Source organism: Cyanistes caeruleus, chromosome 13, assembly GCF_971803275.1.
Source record: "Cyanistes caeruleus chromosome 13, bCyaCae1.hap1.1, whole genome shotgun sequence".
Taxonomy (NCBI): domain Eukaryota; kingdom Metazoa; phylum Chordata; class Aves; order Passeriformes; family Paridae; genus Cyanistes; species Cyanistes caeruleus.
Window position 1 is genome coordinate 3,101,372 of NC_141713.1, and position 18,514 is coordinate 3,119,885.

Consider the following 18,514-nt stretch of genomic DNA (forward strand, 5'->3'; position numbering starts at 1 on the left):
ATTTCTCTAAATATGGCTCTAAAAATGGTTTTTAAAAACATACAGTTAATTCAGTGAAGAGAAACTTGATTTACTGAAATAACTTGGCAGCCTGAACTCTGAGAGATTTTTCCAAACTTCAGAGATTTCTCTGCCGTTGAACATTGGGTCCAACACCTCCATACTCATGCCCAAAAGCAGGTGAACATCTTTTAAAGATACATTAGGTTGCTCTTTAGAAGTTGTGTTTCAAGACAATCAATCCAAAATGAAAAATTGAAGATTTGCCACATTTTTTTTTTTTTTGAGTTGCATTAACCAGAAAAAACTGTCGGTATCAGCAACAGTTGAGCAGAATGAATTATGGAGAGCAAAGTTTGAATAACTGAATTCAGAACATAACTTGCAAATCTGATGGCAACTCAAATGTTAACTTTTGACAAGGGCAGCCAGAGTTTCTTTTGGCATAAAGAGCCCATTGATGCAATATCAGTTTATTCACGCAGATGCACCTATTCTACATCCATAATGTAGCGATAAAACTGCTCTTGTTTTCAACACCCTGCATGTTTTCACATCATGCTGAGAACAGAGAATGACCATTTTGCTCCTGAAACACACGTTCAGGACTGAGAACAGGCATGTTTGCACCTCTGTATCTGCTGGAGACTTCTGTTTCAAAGAAGAGAAAATAAGTATTTCTTCTGAATGCATACAATCATCATTGAACACACTATCAAAAATGAAGGCTGAATCCAAATTCTTACTTAGAAGAACATTAGAAATTTTGAAAAGGCACAGGGAAATAGGTCATAGCATTGAGGCAGTTCCTTCTTCCCTCACCTCCAAATAGAAAAAATGTAGATTTGTGCTGGGGTTTTTTTTTTGAGATTAGCTAACAGTGATTTTTCCTTGTATGGCAGAGATTTCTACTATTACAGCTCTTGAAGACTTGGATACCACAGCAAACCCCCAAGAATGAGTAATGGTCTCATTTTCCATCTGCAATACTGAGCAAGAGCCAAGGGCAACCCATTGACACCAGACGATTTGGACCATGGGTTTCGGTTTTGCCTCCTGCTCTTGTCAAAGGCCACTGCTGAAAGCCTCCAAACAGGACTTTATAAAAGCGGCTTTTCAAGGTTCCATAGAAATTCAAATGAACTTATTTCCTTTGTCATGGATTTCTGAGTCATCTTTTCCAAGGGAGGGGAGAGGAAATATAATCAGAAAAGGGAATTATTCCTATTTTACAAGAGGGAGCAGATCTACCCTAGTCATCCTTTATCTTGTCATCTTCCTGACCACAGTATTGTGAAAAGCCCACAAGCAGAAATGGCAACAAACATCAATGAAATACTGTGTTCTTTATATCATTAAGTCCTGCCATGAGGAGGAAGGGAACCCATGGCATCTTTCAACCCTGCCTTTGTTACTCACACCACGCCTTCTGGAAAGCACAGTACACAAAATGTTATGCAAAACCAAGCCATTCCTGGTAGCTTAGCAAGAAGCATTCATTACATGGCAGAAAACTTTCATTTCAGTGCGTCCTTGTTGTCCGAGCTGACAAAATCTGAAAAAAATCTGTCACAAGGCCAGAGCTGTCCTGTGGTGGGGGCATCAAACAGTCCTGCTCCCCTTTCCCACCAACTTCTTCACTGGGATACACCATAATTCCCAAAACCAGAAAGTTGGAAGCATGGGGAGATGGGTAGAATTGGGAGAAGGTTGTACCTAACTCTGGGTCCTACTAACACGTCAAATGTGGGCACGCCAAAGGCTGAAGGAACAACCTCCAAAACATGCTGGTGCCCCTCTGCAACAGCTGGTGAAGCTGCTCTGCACTGAAGCAGGGGTTATGGCTGCAGCTTTTGAACTCTTCCCTTTAAGGAACATTTTATGAGAAATTGTGTTTGTGGGAGCTGGCTATCACTACTCCAGATCTTGAAAAAGCATAGTGCTTTCTAGTGAAAGCTTAAGCAAATATCTAAACCCCCAAAGCCCCCCCTTTTTCCAGTAACTGAAAGGAATTTGAATTTCTAGTCTGCACATTTCCTTCACTTTCCATCTAAAAGAGCATTTAGATACAAGGGTGTCAAGTGATATGAATCATCTTTAAAGCATTCAGTTTAATTAGACAAGGATAAGGAGGTTTAAACAAAGTCACTGAAATCTAATTCTCTGTACGAACTCCCATTATACAGAAGGATGAAATCAGTAAAAGTGAAAAAGCAAGGGTTTAGCTGAGCTTATTTGTTACAGACACTACTCTTGAACAAAGTGGTTTTTATGGCCGTGAACCTCCACGGGAGCAGAAGTCAAGGTCACAGTGACAATCCATCATTTTGGGGAAGAACCCTACTGTAACCTCACATCTGTGCGTGGCAGCAATAAGAGGCAGCTGTGAGTAGCTACTCTGAGAATAAATCCTACTCCAAACCCATGACATATCTATGCTGGGGTATGTTCTGGTAAGGCAGATGAGTCAAGGGAACTTCACCGAGCGTCAGCTCATCTCCTGCCTTCGGAACAGATGCCACCACCCCAAGATGGACAGCCAGCTGTGGGGCCAGACTTCATTTAAACACTACAATAAAACCCCTAAGTTTCTTAATAGTGCACTAAACAGGCATTCAAGGTTTCAATTCCAAGCAGATTTTTTTGGATGCAGAATAGTTGACTCTGCTGATTCTGTAATAGATTCGGGAAAAGGAGATAGGAGAGGACACAGATGAGGACAGGAAACTCTAAGAGACATGAGGCTTCAAGCTGTGCATTTTTCTCTGCATGGACAGAAAAAGACAGCACCTAATTGCTACCTCAATTCAGTATCAGTCCAGATTTGTTTCAACAAGTGTTTCCTCCAGCACCAGCTCTGAGTATGCAAGGAAGAATTTAATACAACTAGAGCAACCACCAAGGTTTCTGCCAACAGGGGCACTTCTGCTTGGAGCACTTGATGGTCTCTGACCCTGAAGATCAGGGGAGAACAAGAATCCAAACAAACACCCCAAATCAAAGTTCACATATTTTTTATGCTCTTCTCTGGACAATCAAGTGGCACTGCTTCTTTGTTACTCCACAACCAAGAGAATCCTCCAGAGAAGGCTCTGTAGTGCCTTATCAGAATCAAAACAGCCTCAGGGAAGACCTGGTGGGTCTGTACCAGTAAAGAGCGTGGCATCAGAGCAGCAAAACCTCTGTGGAGAGTGAGGGAATCTCCAAGTCTGATTTTAAAGAGGAAGTTGGAATAGGAATCATTTACTACCCCCATGATTATACAAGAAAATGATATCATCAGCAAGATGAAAGACTGTACAGAGAGACAGCAACATTCATTACTTCCCAGCTGAAATCGGGACTCAACCTGGAAACAAAAGCTTCAGCTCTTCTGCGGTTGGGTAATTAAATACAGAAGGGGCTGAAGAGAAAAGGCTTTTCATTCACCATCATACAGACCTTAAAGGTGCATTCAGACTTCTTTCCTGTAGCTGAACTTTCCTCCAGCTACCAGGATAAAGCATTTGGCTCAAGTAGATGGAAGTCTGAACTTCCATCACCCACTGAAGAAACAGAACTTGTCCACACAGAGGTCAACACTCCTGTAATACTTTGGGCTGTTAAGAGTTAGGGTCATTTCAGTCTTGGAGGTTTAGAACAACATTTTTGTCCGTCCAACAGCCTTACGCACAGCAGAAAGGCCTGGGGAGGTGAATTGTGGCACTTTTGCCAGAGGAAAGAGCTATTCCAACTCACTGGTGAGGTACAGTTCTGACTGAGCCACGGGCAAAGACTCTTTGTAGTGCAACACACGAAGCATTACACAGTCCAGATGTAGCTCTTAACAATGACAACCAAATTCTCACTGGAGGGATAGTTTTGCATGGCATAATTCACTACAAGTGAAAACTATGCGAGCCAAGAGGAAGATATAATCTAATTATTTCTGGTTTCTCAGGGCTGAAGGTGAGAGGGAAATTTGAAAGCAAACAAAGCTGCATTGCTCAATATGGAATGCTGCAATATAAAGAAGTGAAAATTAAGGCCCTGCACAAAACATGTCAATTTTCGATAGATATGGCACTAACATATATTAATATTTCTGACAAGCCAAAAATGTCAGATTTCTAAGCACAATATGAATCACATTAGAATTAAGAACAGCTGAGCCTGCACAACAGATTATACAAGTATTTATGAAGCACAGGAAATACTCCAAGCCAGCAAGTTCAGCTGTATACCAATACAACTAATAACTGTTATGCTCCATGTATCTGGTAAAAAGCCACTTTATTGACAAGATAACTACAAATTAACAAAGCACTGGATAAAATATTGAACATCCAGTCAAAATATAGGGGGCATTAAAAATGCCCTTTAAAACAAGGAGTCTATTCTCATTAAAAGTTGTTCTCTTACCAAGACTGAAGGAAGATCAATGAATCATGAAAGCAATTCAAGTGGAGCAAAGTTCTTTGCTCAAAATGGCAGATTTCAAAAATTCTGGCAAAATGGCTTGAGAAGAAAAAAAATCAGTGTGCCCAAACTCGGGAAGAAGAAAACACAAACCACAAGATTCAATTTGCAGCAAAGATTATTTGAAGCTATTTATCAGATAAGATTGAAACTGCCCCTATCTGGGAACCTTTCAAAGAACTCTTATTTGGAATCATTAAAGTGTTTCCTACTATTGGCTGAAAACAACTGATGAGACTCCTAAAACAGACCCTTAATTTAATTTATTTGGACATAAACAAATTAAAAGCAGTTACAGGATATAGTATTAATAATGCAGATATGTCACTGTAACATTTTTTTGTGCCCTTAATCAGTTTGATTCATTAAAATAATAACTGGTTGTGATGTGAAAGAACTTTGCTAAGTGTTAGAGTCTTAAAAAAACATAAGATAAATCAGTGATCTGGAATGAAACACTGGAATTGAAGTCAATGAAAATGCAGGGTAAAATGTTTTGGTTTTACAAAAAAAAAGTATTGAGTCTTTAGCCAAGATAGCAAAGTCCTGAGCAATATCACAAAAACTGACATCACGTTAGATATTTTTCACTTAAGACCCCTTTCAATCCACCTGCTGGGATGGTCTCCTTTGGAACAAGGAATGTCTCATTCCCCATTGTCCTCAGTGAGGTGTGGAACACAAGTTGTGAAGAGGAAAGTCAGCACTGATAGCAAAGACAAGAACTGGAAGGAGGTGGGTGCCCACAGAAGCACAGACTGGTTTGGGTTGGGAGGGACCTGAGAGCTCATCTCATTCCAACTCCTGCCATGGGCAGGGGCACCTTCCACTATCCCAGGCTGCTCCAAGCCATCCAGCCTGGCCTTGAAAACCTCCACGGACATGACACCCGAACACAACCACACCAGAGCTCAAGGTAAGGTGCTCAGGGAACCAGAAGAGGCCTGGGTTAATTTTCTCAGGTGGATTACAGATAAGCAGGGACAAAAAAGCCGCATGAGCCTCAGTCGTTTGTTCACAAGAGCGGGAGACATCAGGACTGGACTCCATCCAGCTGGGAACCTGCTCTGAATGACCTTTTGGGGTCAGCCTTGAAGATTGTGTAACAGTTTTGTTATTTTCTCTCTCTGTGGCACAATTTTAACAAACCTGTAATCGCAGCACTAAAAGCTGGGAATGCGAGTACAAATCCCCATCCTTAATTGCTTTGCCTGGTTCAGAGTGGGAATTTTTAATTCAAGTCTTCCACACATCAGGAGGGTGCCTGAACCATCAGAAAACACAGTGATTTTTTTCTGGCTCACTAATCATTAAATAACTCACACAAAGTTGAAAAGGAACAGACTCAAATACTCACACAGATTATTTTATATTAAGGACGTTCAAACTTCTAAGCCCAACAACCCACATACCAAACATTTCTGTAAGATCAAAAGGCACATTTTCTGCTCTCTCCCTCACACAATCCCACACACATCTAAACTTCATCCTCTTACCAAACATCCTGGGCACTTTATTTTCAGACTGACTGCTCTCTAAAAATTATTTGGTTTTGCTTCCTAGCAGCTATATTAAAACCCACTATGAGATGAGAGCCAGGGGATGGATCTCAAGTTGGGCTGCTCGAGACAGACACAGCTTGGAAGTCATTTTCAGTAACCCACATCCTGCAGTGGGGTCCTCTGAGGTTTGAAAATCCACCATTAGATGAAGCTGCATCTAAATTTCTATTACTCCATGCAAATGCTATAATTGGGTAGGAACAGATGAGAACCTAAAAATCCCACTTAGACTGGCTTGTAGGTGCACAAGACAAAGACAGTGATTTTTTCCAGCATTACCTTTGGCTTTTCATGGACAAGGGAAGATCTGACAGCTCCAGACCCACAGCATCCAGAGATGCTATTCAAACTCATCACCTTGTATTTTAAACACACCGTGAGCACAGACTGCAAGCAATCACACACTCAGCAAAGAACATAAGAACCTGCTGTTATGCTAATCTAAATAAAATTCAATCTAGAATGGATTCAAAATTAATTAAGCCTTTAAAATAAAATTAATTTACATTTCATTGCAGATCTACTCCAATCTGCTGTACTGGAGAATAAGACCTGTTAAGTTTCTCAAGATATGGAATGGAACATCAAACTGAAATTATCTCACCAACTCAGGACTAGATATCAGAGTTTAAGTAACTCTAGCAAAACAGGCAATGTTTTCAGGAGAAAAATAAAATTGTCTGCTGGTTGCTTATAAAGTTGGCTTGAACTACAGAATCCCTCCCTCCTAGTGTTCCTTCACAAAGTATTTTGCAAATACCTTCCAAAAATACTCTCCTTGTTAGGCCATAAAACAATCAGGACTGCAAGCTAACCATCCAAAGCAATTATTTGCTCTTTCACAGCAGATTAAATGTTGAGTAACCACCACCTTCAGTGGAGTTACAATGGTTCAGAGTCAGAACTGGGGACAGAATTTAGAGGAACACTTCCATTAACTTCCCATTACTTGTGACAGAACAGGAGATGATCTATTTGGAGTCTATAAAGACCACAAATAAACTCTGTTTTTGCAAGTCAGATAAGAAGAGTTATGGCCAATGCTGTGGTCTTTAAGAAATAATAGATGGTTCTGCTGTAGATCAGTTACTTACAGACCTACATTTCCTCCTCAAAGTATTTACTCTTGTACAACACACCGCCTTATAAGCTTCTTTTCGTTCACCTTTCTCACTCCTTTTAGGACTATTTAATGGATGTTGAGGGGTCTGTAAAAACATTGCAACAGATCAAATCAAGGGTGAGGGAAATACAGACCCTGTAGCACCCACCACTCTCAGACACACTTGTTTTAAGCGTACACCAACTCTACCAATTGAGAAACCTGCAAGTCTGAAGAAGGCTCAGAAATGTTTCCAGACCCTTTACAAGCACCTCTGCAGATGGTCAAAAATCCTTCTTGCAAACATGACAACATTCAGAACTTACCTGGGACCTCACAAACAGCAGTTAGCAGCACTAGAGAGCCCAGATGTGGAGGAAACAGCTGGAGCTCTGACTTCTTCACTAGACAGCTGAAGACTTCCCAATAAAAGTCAGCATAGCTTTCAATTCCAGCTTTTTGCTGTTCCAGCTGCATGTTGTGGCTCCCTGGGGAATGCACTGGCTGAAGAACTCCTGGTAGCATGGTTTCATAAAGCAGTGAATATACCTGCTTTGTTTCTTACTGCCCTGGGATTAAATCACATGCTGAGCTTTACTTTGGCTAGTAAGTCAAGGAGTAGAATCCTACAGCAGAGACTCAGTGTGCCAGTGACAAAGGAAAAAGCAAACTTTAGCCTATTCCAATTTCCAAGAACAGGATAAAACCTCTGAGGTAGTGGTAGCCCCAACCAAAGCAGAGGGGAGAGACTTGAGCAAAGAGAATTTAAATGCCTCACTCCAGCCTGTCTGGGAAAAGACAGGCAGAGCCTGTTCTTTGCTCTGATAATTTTTCTTTTAAAGGTTCTAATTTTTTGCTATTCATTAAGGGGAAAAAAATCCCAGGTTTTGCTATAAGAAATAAGTACACTTCTCTATCACCCACTTCTACCAATATACATAAAGATTGTATATTCTAAACACATCATTTGTCAACAGCTTGTAAATCAGGTTTTTCCAAGTAGTAACATTAGCCATTAATTGTTTTAAACTTCACAAGTGAACACTCAAACAGGAAATATGATACATAAACAGGAACAAAGTCTTTAGCACAGCATTCAGTAAAGTCCAGCCAATGCCTGGCCAGTGTATTAGAAACCAGCAGCAGCAGCTCTGAACATAACTGCTGGTTGAGCAGTGAATGTTCTCCCAGTGATGTTTGTGCAGCTTGCTACTCAGCAATGGAAACAGCATTTTTTTCCCTACTACCCTTTAGCAGTAATGTCCTAAAATCTAGTCTCCTTCCTCTCCAAATTTGCAGAGTCCAAAACCTTCCTGCAACTTTTGGTTGTACATTTTATTCATGACTGAACCCAAATATTCCAGTTTCCATTTGTGTGTCAGGAATATTCATATGCATCCCCCTTTTTTATTAGTAGTAAATAGACCCTAAAATGCAGCTCTCTTGGTCATTTTTGTATCTTAGTCAGGGCATGAGCTTGAGGAGGAAAGGTGAACCTGTCAGAAAACCCTGAAGTGGCTGTGCTGGAATCTGAGGAGGGAAAACCCAGCCACTCACAGTTTGGGACCAGTTTGTTCCCCCTTCCAAAGCCCAGCTCTAGAGTGAGTTTTGTTTCCCTGTGAGGGTGGGGAGGCCCTGGCACAGGGTGCCCCTGGATCCATGGAAGTATCCAAGGCCAGGTTGGATGGGGCTTGGAGCACCCTGGGAGAATGGAAGTTGTCCCTGCCCATGGCAGGGGGTGGGACTAGATGAGCTTTAAGGCCCCTTCCACCCCAAACTATTCTATGAGGGTTTTGTCCACATTTACTGGTAAAAAAAAAAATCACATTATAACTCATGAGACATCTGAACTCCAATTTGTGGGGGCATTTTGAGTCCCAAATGCATTACAGAATCATGTACCCCAGAGAAGGAACAGGAGTATAAGAGACAGACAAACATTGAGAGAAGATGTGTAAAGTGGTATTATGTTATTAAAACATTACATTAGAAATAAACAGAACATAAACCAAAAATAGGTTTTAACCAGGTTTAACTTTTTTTTTTTTTTTTCTTTTTTTAAATTCAAATTGACCCAACGCAAAAACTTACATTGCAAAGGAAGAACAAAATACATGATGGTATTGGTACCACAGCATTGCATGGAAGCTGCACTTGTGGGCAGGTCTTTTCCTCCAAACCAGCCCATCCTGGTAAAGATGCCACAGCTTTTCTTTTGCCTCTGGATATTTATCTGAAGAGTTTGTCCAGATGTGTTCTCCTATGATTGCCAACCACAGCCAGAAAACCGAATTTTCCACGCTATTCCAAGGAAGCCAGAGTTATTCCAAGCATGAGTGATAGTGAATTTAAAAAAAAGAAAAAAAAAAAAAAAAAAAAAGAAAGAAAACAAACCCAAAACAAAACAAAAAACCCACTTGAGTTTTTCAAACTAACAAGTATTGTCTATAATGTAAATAGTTTAGAAATATGGTAATTAAATAATCTAAAAAACACTCTTACTCTGCTGTACATTTATAAACATAAATATTTACAAAAACTTTCTGTTTTGTTTTAAAGGATGAGGTTTGCAGTTTGTTAATGATCAGAGTCTTTTACTCATATTGATTCTTTGGTGTGTTTGCCAATTTTTTAAGGTTTATTAAAAGTGTTCAACCGTGAATTTTAAGGTAACGAAATGAGGCTACATCACAAGTCTCTATTATGCACTTCTCCTTCCACATTCTAGTCCAAATGAAAAATAAAGGTCAGTTTGTTCTTCAAAGTATTCGTGCACAATATTGAAAATAATAAAAGAAAGGCCAAATTCCCCCTTACTGAAATTTGGGTAGGATTATCAATGAATAATTGATATTAATTGAATTAAGGTGAGAAACCAGCTACAAGAGATGGCTTAGCATTGCAAAAAAAAAGGGTGAGGGCTTCCCTCCACCCTGGGGAGAGGAAAGGATGAAAATTAATTTAAGAAAGGCTTTTTACTGGCCTGAAACATATGTGTGTTCCCTTTTAGATGTCAGTTAACTTAAAAGAAATAACCAAAAAACAAACCTCAAACAATAAATAATGGAATTACACATTTCTTCATTAAATAGCATTCTTGTTACCAACAAAGTCTTTCATAATTCTCTTCAGTCACAGCAACAGACAGAACAAATAATTTGCCTTAATATAGATTGCAACTAAAATATACTCTAATTACCTTAGAAAATATTACTGTAAAAATTCAGTGGGGAAGGACATTGGTTTAGACCAACTTACAAGTGTAGTGAACAATACTAATTGTTTTGTTTTTTTATAAAGAAAACAGTTTTGAGATCCTGATTTCATGTCAGAAAACGGAAGATTTATGTTAAAACCTGCCAGTCTGCCCTGTCTCAACACTGGAGAGCTCAAAGATTGGAATGGCTGATCTTCCTTCCACAGGGACTCAAGTTCCTGCTCACACCCCACAGCTCATCCCTACTCCACAGATACAACCAGGAGGAAGCACTACAAGCTCTACAACCCAGTGCAGGGTGTTAGGCTGGACTTGCTCACTCACATTGCTGAGATGTGAACTTTTGGTTACTGCTCCAGCAGCTGGACTTGAACCGGTACAAGCTGGAGATAAAAAGGTTCAACACCCCATTCCCAACCCTCTGAGCCATGAATCTCCAAAATCCCTTATTGTTTGGAAACCTGATGCAATGCCAGGCACAATAGGGACAGATAATCCTCCTTGCTTGCCATGGTTCCGGTGCATCCATTAGCAGCGATAAAGTTCATTCTCAAGGAGCTGCAGTCCAGGCTTATCAAATATTAAAAAGAACTAGCAGAGTTAAATATTATGAGTTTACCTGCCTTACCTTGCTTTTCCTATTTTTAATACTAAGTGTTTTGAAAGTGACAGTGTGAAACTTAAAAGCCATCATCATTCCTTTCATCTCCCACTTCGGTTGGTGCAATTGGTACGAAAGCACTCCTACTATCAGAGGGGCTCTTTTGGAGCCAGGCAGATGCCAAAATAAAAGTAGAGAACACTGGCAAGAACCTTATGCTGAGGCTGTAATGTCTTGAAAATAAAGAGAGGGAAACAACTGCACATTTTGGCCCAATCTTTTGATCAAGAAATTAATTTTTTCCTATGATCAGAAGCAAAACTCTGCAACAGATCTTTTAATACTTGGTTTGAAAGACACATTCAGTAGCCAGATTTCAGCACTCCTCTCAGTTTCTGCTTTCAGGTTAATGGTAAAAATAGAACTTTCAATGTCAGTGGGGCTTTTCTTCTTAGTTAATAACTTATGTGCACTTCCCACTCTCTAACCTGAAACAAACTGAATTTCAGAGCAATGAAAACAACCCTTGCACTACTTTTAAAACAGAAGAGTTTGGCCAATTTACTTTGTTTTTTTTTTAAGTGGACACAATTTGGCTGAGAACCCGTAGATAAAATCCAACTGAAAGTGAAATAAAGCAGGTTATACATTCATGAAATTCAGGGAGTAACAATGAACAGCAACTGCTGCATCATTTCTGTAATATCACATCAACACTACAGTGACGCAGCAGCTCCTGCTCTCACAAATAATGCACTGAGCCTAAATGAGGAACAGTGGGGGGAATCACACATCAAGGGAAAATACATCAGAGATTATTGCACAGGAGGCACTGTATGAGCAACAGAATACACTGGCTTCAAAAAATCTAAATTTGTTTCCTCTTAATGTAAAAAATACAGAGGCTACGCCTCTCTGTAGTGTACTGTCACTGGTAAAAACAGACTTACAAACAGCCCATTCAACAGGGAACGTTGGGAAAGAGGGCCTGGATTTTCTGGGCATCCCAACTACAGTAATTAGGAAAAGGAAAGTACAAAAAAAGCCAATGTATAGACCCTCATATTGAATAGGGTAACTGCATTTTTTTCCTCCATTTCCAAATTCATACAGTACCCGAGGACAGGTCGATTATCCACTCTTCCTTCTGTCCTGCAAAAACAAACACCTGGCAGAGACAGGGGTCCTAACAAACAGGGCTCTGGAGGTATATCTGTATCCTTTTGCAGGACTGGTGCCTTGATTTCCAAACTTTTATGTTCTTGCATCATTGCTCAGCATGCCAATTCAAACCAACCACTTCCCTCGAGGGGCTGCCTTCCATCTCCATGGCAAGTCTGCACACATAATGTGAAAACAAACAGAAAACCAACAGCAGTTTTTAAAATGCAATATTGTATAGAAAGCTTGGACCTTGTAAACTTGGACCAAGAAACCAAAAATTAAGACCTTCTAGCGTGTGGTATAAAAAACCCAAGGAAGTGTATACCTGCCTTCTGACTTCACAGAAAAATCAGAATTTGCATAGGATATACTTAATGCAAGGCAACAAGCCTCTTCAGTAACTGGAATAGAACTAAACTTGCTCAGAGTTCCTCTCTTCATGGATATCAGATATCATCAAATTTGTGTTTTAAGTAGTCTTTCATGACCTTGGCAATGGGTAGTTCATCAAGTAGTTTGAGGTTTTGAAGGCCTATACACTGACGGATTTTAATTCGGCATAGATCTTGCAAGTTTCTGGGCTGTCCTGAAAAGACAAAAGGAACACATAAAAATAAAATGATCACATTTTAAATGTATTTTAAGACATCATTTACTCTGCAAAATGACAGGGGTTTGCTATTTCCCAAGAGGAAAAGGGAAGGGAAAAATTAAAAAAGAATTACAAATTAATACCTTTTTAATGAACTCAATGAAATCAAGGGATGAATCCTAAATACATTTTTACATGCACATAATTTTACTGATGCCAATGCAAAGTGATTTCATCCATGTGAGGATTCCCACCAGGTGGCAACATATGCTTATGCATTACAGAACAGCAGAACTCCTCCATTTAACTTTTTGTGGAGTTTTTTTCTATCTTGGGGGGAAAAACCCCTCAGTCTTGCTTTTCTTTCAAACAATGAGACAGAAACTTCTAAGTTCAGCTGTAACAGGACTAGGAAGTTTCCTTAGAAAGTGAGGATTTATAAAAGTTATTCCAGGATTGTGTAGCAGAGTTAAAGATTGGGGTTGTCTTTCCCTTCTAACGAAAAGATAAAGCCTTCAGGCTTTGGATGCAGCCAAACCCTCATCAAACAGAAAGGGATGAAAATGTGAATTAACCACTGTCCACAGAGGAAAAGTTTCACTGATACCACACAAACTTCAGCATCCCTAGCAAGGACTTGCCAAAATAATCAACTCTCTTTCAAGCTCATTCCTACCAGGAAAGTACTCAAAATCAAACACCTTAAGAAACAGTTGGGGTTTGGCCCCTCCATCCAAAATAATCTCAGAAAATTTAATCAAGTCATATATCTGAATGCACCCAGCAATGGATCCCAAGGAAGAAAGAAAAAGAGAACAAGAGACATTGAGAAATCCTGCCCCAATAAACCCTTCTAGCTTTCAGCACTGCTGCCTTTGGGCTTTCCTAGCCCAGAGATTGCACACAGATCTATGTCTTTAATAGCTGTGAATAGCTTGCCCTTTGTAAATCTGTCTAGTGTTTTTTGAACCCATTCATACTTTCAGTATCCAAAACATCCTGTGGCAACAAATTTCACAATATAATTAGGCGTTGGCTGGAAAACTACAAAGTAATTTTATTTATTTTAGATCTGCTTCCTGATGGCTTTGTTGCATGCCTGCCATTCTTTGAGTTACAAGGAAAATAATGAATAATTGTTCCCACGCCAGTCATGATTTTACATACCTTTATATAAACCTCCATCCTCCACTCAAGCTTGGTACCTCTTCCCAAAGCTGAAATCTCCAGTTAATAACCCCCAACATGGGAACCACTCCAAACCTCTGAACAAACTGCCTGCCTTTGTGCTTTTTCCTCATTCTGCTACAGCTTTTCTGGAGTTATTCCAGTAACACATCAAAGCTGTGCTAATCAATATTTTGATCATCGACTTAACTGCGTAAGCCTCTTTTTCTTTATTTCTTTTTTCCTCCAAGCCAAGACTTGGTTATGAGACCTGATGACTGTCAAATTCAAAATACTCAGCACCCTGAACAATGTAGGTGCTTCTGTTGGTATCTATAGAAATGGGCTGACAGACAGGTAGGGATTTTTAGACACTGGGATTTATCTTAAGCACTAAAATTATCCAGGGCAAGCCAGCAGAAGTAATGCATGAAAATAGTCTCAGTCTGCTTTTAACGAAATTAGGTTTGAAATTAGAAAAACATGAAAATTTGAGTTTCCTTTATGTAAGTTGGACATACTTTTATTATACTTATCACCACCTAAATGTCAATTTATTTTTAGTTAAATCTTTCATCCATGACTTAGAACACAAACCAATGGTTACTTTGCCCACCAGTGGTTTCTTCCTGGCATTCTTTTTTTTTTTTCTACCTGAAGGAAAGAATTTAGGCAACCCAAACAACAGCAGAATGTTCAAATTTCAGGGAAAGGAAAGTTATTTTGGTGAGAAAGCAAGCAATCTTACTGATGATAAAGAAATAGTTCTGATGCTTTCAAACAGGGTTCAGAAAGGATTCACTGTTTCAGAAGTTCACTGCAAACAGCAGCATTAGCAAAGATAAAGGACTAGAGATCTTTGTGTATTTTCTGTAGTAGAGTACACAATAAATCAGCTATGAGACACTGATTTCTGGTTTCAGAAATAAATGCCTTTTAATTAACATCCTACGTGGTTTTTGAGAACATAAAGGAACAGACAACTTAAAATACCCAGAAGAAATTGGTCATCAGTTAATTCAAAAAGACCCGATTATCAAATGTATGACATTTTCCCCTGATAAGCCTAAAAAATATTTCCTGGGAATGTGTTAACAATGGACATTTCCAGTGTTAAGCACCAGTTGCTACATCTAGTGGCTGCTGGTGTCTTAGGTCACGCCTTGCAAATTCCAGGGTTATTAATGCATTTGTGATTTATTAGAAACGGTGTCTGGAACACTTACTCATTCTTGGTTGCATCTGAATGAAAAAGAAAAAAAATAAAGGATTACGGACCAATGTCAGTGAACCTTAGTTTGGCAAATGAAAAATGTTATTAGTAACTTGGCAAAGACAAGTTAAATGATGAATAAAGTTCTCTTTAAAAACGATTAGGAAGTAGCAACTTTGGCTATATCCTGCATCACAAGTTTGGGAAGTTATTTAGGTAAATAAGCTGGAAAGGAAGAGAATTAAAAGAGAAAGAAACAAAAAACCCCACAAACATGAAAGGTACAATTGGCCTAATTACCACTATCATGCAAAACAGCCACATAAAACTACTGATCACCTTAAAAACATCCAGCACATCCCTGAAGGGCCACCTTGTTGCTGTTATTCTGGATTTGCTCGTGTGTTCACTGAATTATTACATACTGCAGTCAATTTATTTTTTAAGCTTTAAAGCAGTCATCAAATAAATACGAAGTATTAATTAATACTTCTTAATACAGGAAAAAGAGGCATAGTTCATCTTTTGCCTTCCAGAGCTTGTGCTCTGTGCTGGAAGGGAAAGCAGAAATCTCTACCAATGCAATTCTTGCGTACAGTGTCCCAAACCTGTCAGAAAAGCTTCTTCCAAACAAAAGAAATGTAAACCATGAGCTTAAAGAATTGAGAGGAATTGCTTTTAGATTTTTTTTAATCTAGATGCAGCAGACTTCAGTATGTATAAAATGAAAACATTTTCCTAAATCAGTTCTTCAGCTGCTAACAAAGTAAGTTTTGAGCTTTCCCCCACTTAAATAATTATTTTACTTAAATAATGAAATGAGCCTTTTAAATTATTTTTAAAAGAATCAACCTTTGCTGAAGACGAAAGGGAAAAAAATATGTTTTAACAGCAAGAAATTATTGCAATTTATCTGAATTCCACTCAAAACTCCATTCCTTTTCTTTTTGCAGTTTCAAGATTTTTCTGGTATGATATCTGAGAGTTTGCTGTTCTATCCCAGAGGCAGACAAAATTTCCATTTCGGATTTACTGCCTGGCCAAAGAACTGTGTCACTGTTAAAACTGCCCTGCATTTATACCTGTGCCTTCCCTCTGCAGACAATGTTTCCCAAGAAATAAACCACTAACTCACCCAGTAAGTCTGTATTTAAGGACCATTAAGGCATATTTGTGATGCCTCTGACAACACTGTTCTTTGGGGACTTTCATCCAGTACTGTAAAGCTGGAAAAGGGGAATCCCTACCCATTTCCTCCACTGCAGATTCAGAGCAAAAAAAAAAATGCATGTAAAAATACAATGTAAAAATCATGAATTGACCTTTCTGTTACCCAAGAGAAAACTTGGGAATAACTGAAATTAATAAATTGTAGGCTGCAAGAAGATCCCCTCTGATGTATTGTTCTAACTACTAAAAGAAAAGTATTTTAAAGCAAACAAGCAATGTTACTGGTTTGAAGTGGATAAGCTGTTTCTGAAGAAATTAAAAAATGAAAAATAACATCAGTGACATATTTCAGAAGCCGCCCACAGTTTTCTCTACAATATTAATGCATCTCTCTAAAAACCCTTAGAGTGGTATTTCTCAGACTGAGCCTCTGCCCCTCCTGGGAATTCTGAAAGGCTGAAAACAGTAGCAAGAAACCATTTGGTAATTTCTTTTTAGCTACAAAGGGAACTTAAAAATAAAAATCTTCAGAAACATTTTACAGAATATGTTGAAACCAGGCTGATGTATGCTGGCAACAGCTCAGTTCCTCTAGAATATCAGGAAAAGTATTTCTTTCTGCAGCAAACCCTTAAATCCATCCCTTATTTCACAGCAGTGAAGGAATGCAGCTACTGCCAGCAATTAAACTGAGTTCTGAATTTGTTGGCTTTTTTGAGGGGAGGGGAAAAAGAAAAAGATAATTGAACTTATCAACTGGAAACTCACACCCACCAGCCACAAAACACACTAGGAAGGATGCACAAAAACAGGATCATAGGGAAAGGTTGGGATCACCTAGGAAATGACCGAGGCTGAGCCGAACGGGAACTCGGCTGCTCAGTGCAATAGGTCTGAAGTTTAGGAAATGCACTGGCTTCTCCTCTGTAAAAAACAACAGCAGAATAATTGGAGAGGATATCTGGTTTTCCAGCATTCAAAACATTAGAAAAAGGTAGTATCAAAAATCTATAGGTCTCAAATATTAATATCAGGCATGCAGGGATGAGTGTAAAATTACACAGAGTTCATTGAGAGCGTGAAAAAATTCCTCCAGTTCGACAGGACATGGAAAGCTTTGATTCTTTCTAACTGGATATCATACAAGTTATTTTAAAAGTTCTAATTTAATTTTGTGTTCAGTATGCCTCTGCTAGAATGTCTGAGCCTGACATATGTTTTCATTGGTCTCTGAAAAATAATTCCTCACAATGAGTTTTAGATGCCTATTAAATTTCAGTCTATCTGGCACAGAAATTATGTGCTATTTTGGACTGAAAAGTCCTATATTAAAAAGCAGAATGTCAGTAAGGCTCAATGTTACACTTAACAGGTGTTTTTAGCAATGAAATTAGGATTTGATATGCTCACAAAGGTATTTTTAAAAAAAAATTTGTGCCATCTCTGTAAATTCACTGAAATTGCTATGGAAATTCAGCTGAGAATGTCAACACCATAATGTTTATCTATTTTTAGGAGACAGTAAGTAAAGTACTCTGAACATCAAGACAGCCTTAAGATGCATTGTTATGCTGTTTTAAAATTTTTTTAGCAGAGTACAGCACAGGTGTACAAATGGGAGTAGAGCACGGCTGTACCTTAAATGCCACGTATAAAAACAGTCTTGAATTATTTTTACAAAGGCCTCTTAAAATATTCTTTCAGAGTAAATAACTGTATATAGCTACACTGTAGGATTCAACTACTTCAACTGTAGAGTAGAAAATTATAAAATAATCCCTTATCCTAGTTCCCTGTGTAACTGGGTGACAAAGCAGACTTCAATCATCACTGCAAGACTTCCAGCAGCACCTAAGGAAACAAGTAAAGCCTGAGAGTCCAGTAAAGATTTTCTATGTTATTACAAACATGAAAATACCATTTCCTTTGCAATTATCCATGAAATAAAATATGTAGAAATCTACTTAATTCACTATGACACTCCTGTATTCATAAAAGTGAAAACTATGCAGAGAGAAACTTTTTTAAATCTTCTTCCAGTTAAAAAAACAATTCTACTGAAAAGTTATCTCCATTTAGCCAAGGGATAGAAACAAAAGATGTGTAAGAATTTCCTTAACAGAACTTCCGTCTCACTTATTCTGCACATTTACAGTGCTATATAAATTTAAACACAAAATTACACTCTCTAGTCAAAGCCAAAGATCTGCCCTTTGAAAAATTAGAAAAAGGAATGCAGCTGAAACACTTGTAGTTAAATTCACTGGG

The 18,514-nt window shown here is 38.7% G+C and overlaps 1 protein-coding gene across 15 annotated transcripts in view; it reads right to left on the reverse strand.

Moving 5' to 3' along the window:
* Positions 1 to 18,514, reverse strand: part of ASB7 (ankyrin repeat and SOCS box containing 7) — an 84,742-nt gene that overhangs the window by 46,036 nt on the left and 20,192 nt on the right. For 3 of the 15 annotated variants that reach the window (XR_015275954.1, XR_015275952.1, XR_015275956.1), the window contains 4 exons: positions 12,430 to 12,690; positions 12,057 to 12,277; positions 9,214 to 9,423; positions 7,449 to 7,691 (listed from right to left, as the gene is read on the reverse strand). Coding sequence is in view for 1 of the 15 variants with exons in the window: in XM_086849557.1 (XP_086705683.1) it covers positions 12,551 to 12,690 (140 nt within the window). In the remaining 14 variants the exon portion in view is untranslated. Of the gene's footprint in view, positions 1 to 7,118; positions 7,229 to 7,448; positions 7,692 to 9,062; positions 12,691 to 18,514 lie in introns of those variants that run through there. The other 12 variants (XR_015275949.1, XR_015275950.1, XR_015275951.1 and 9 more) reach the window with 8 other exon arrangements.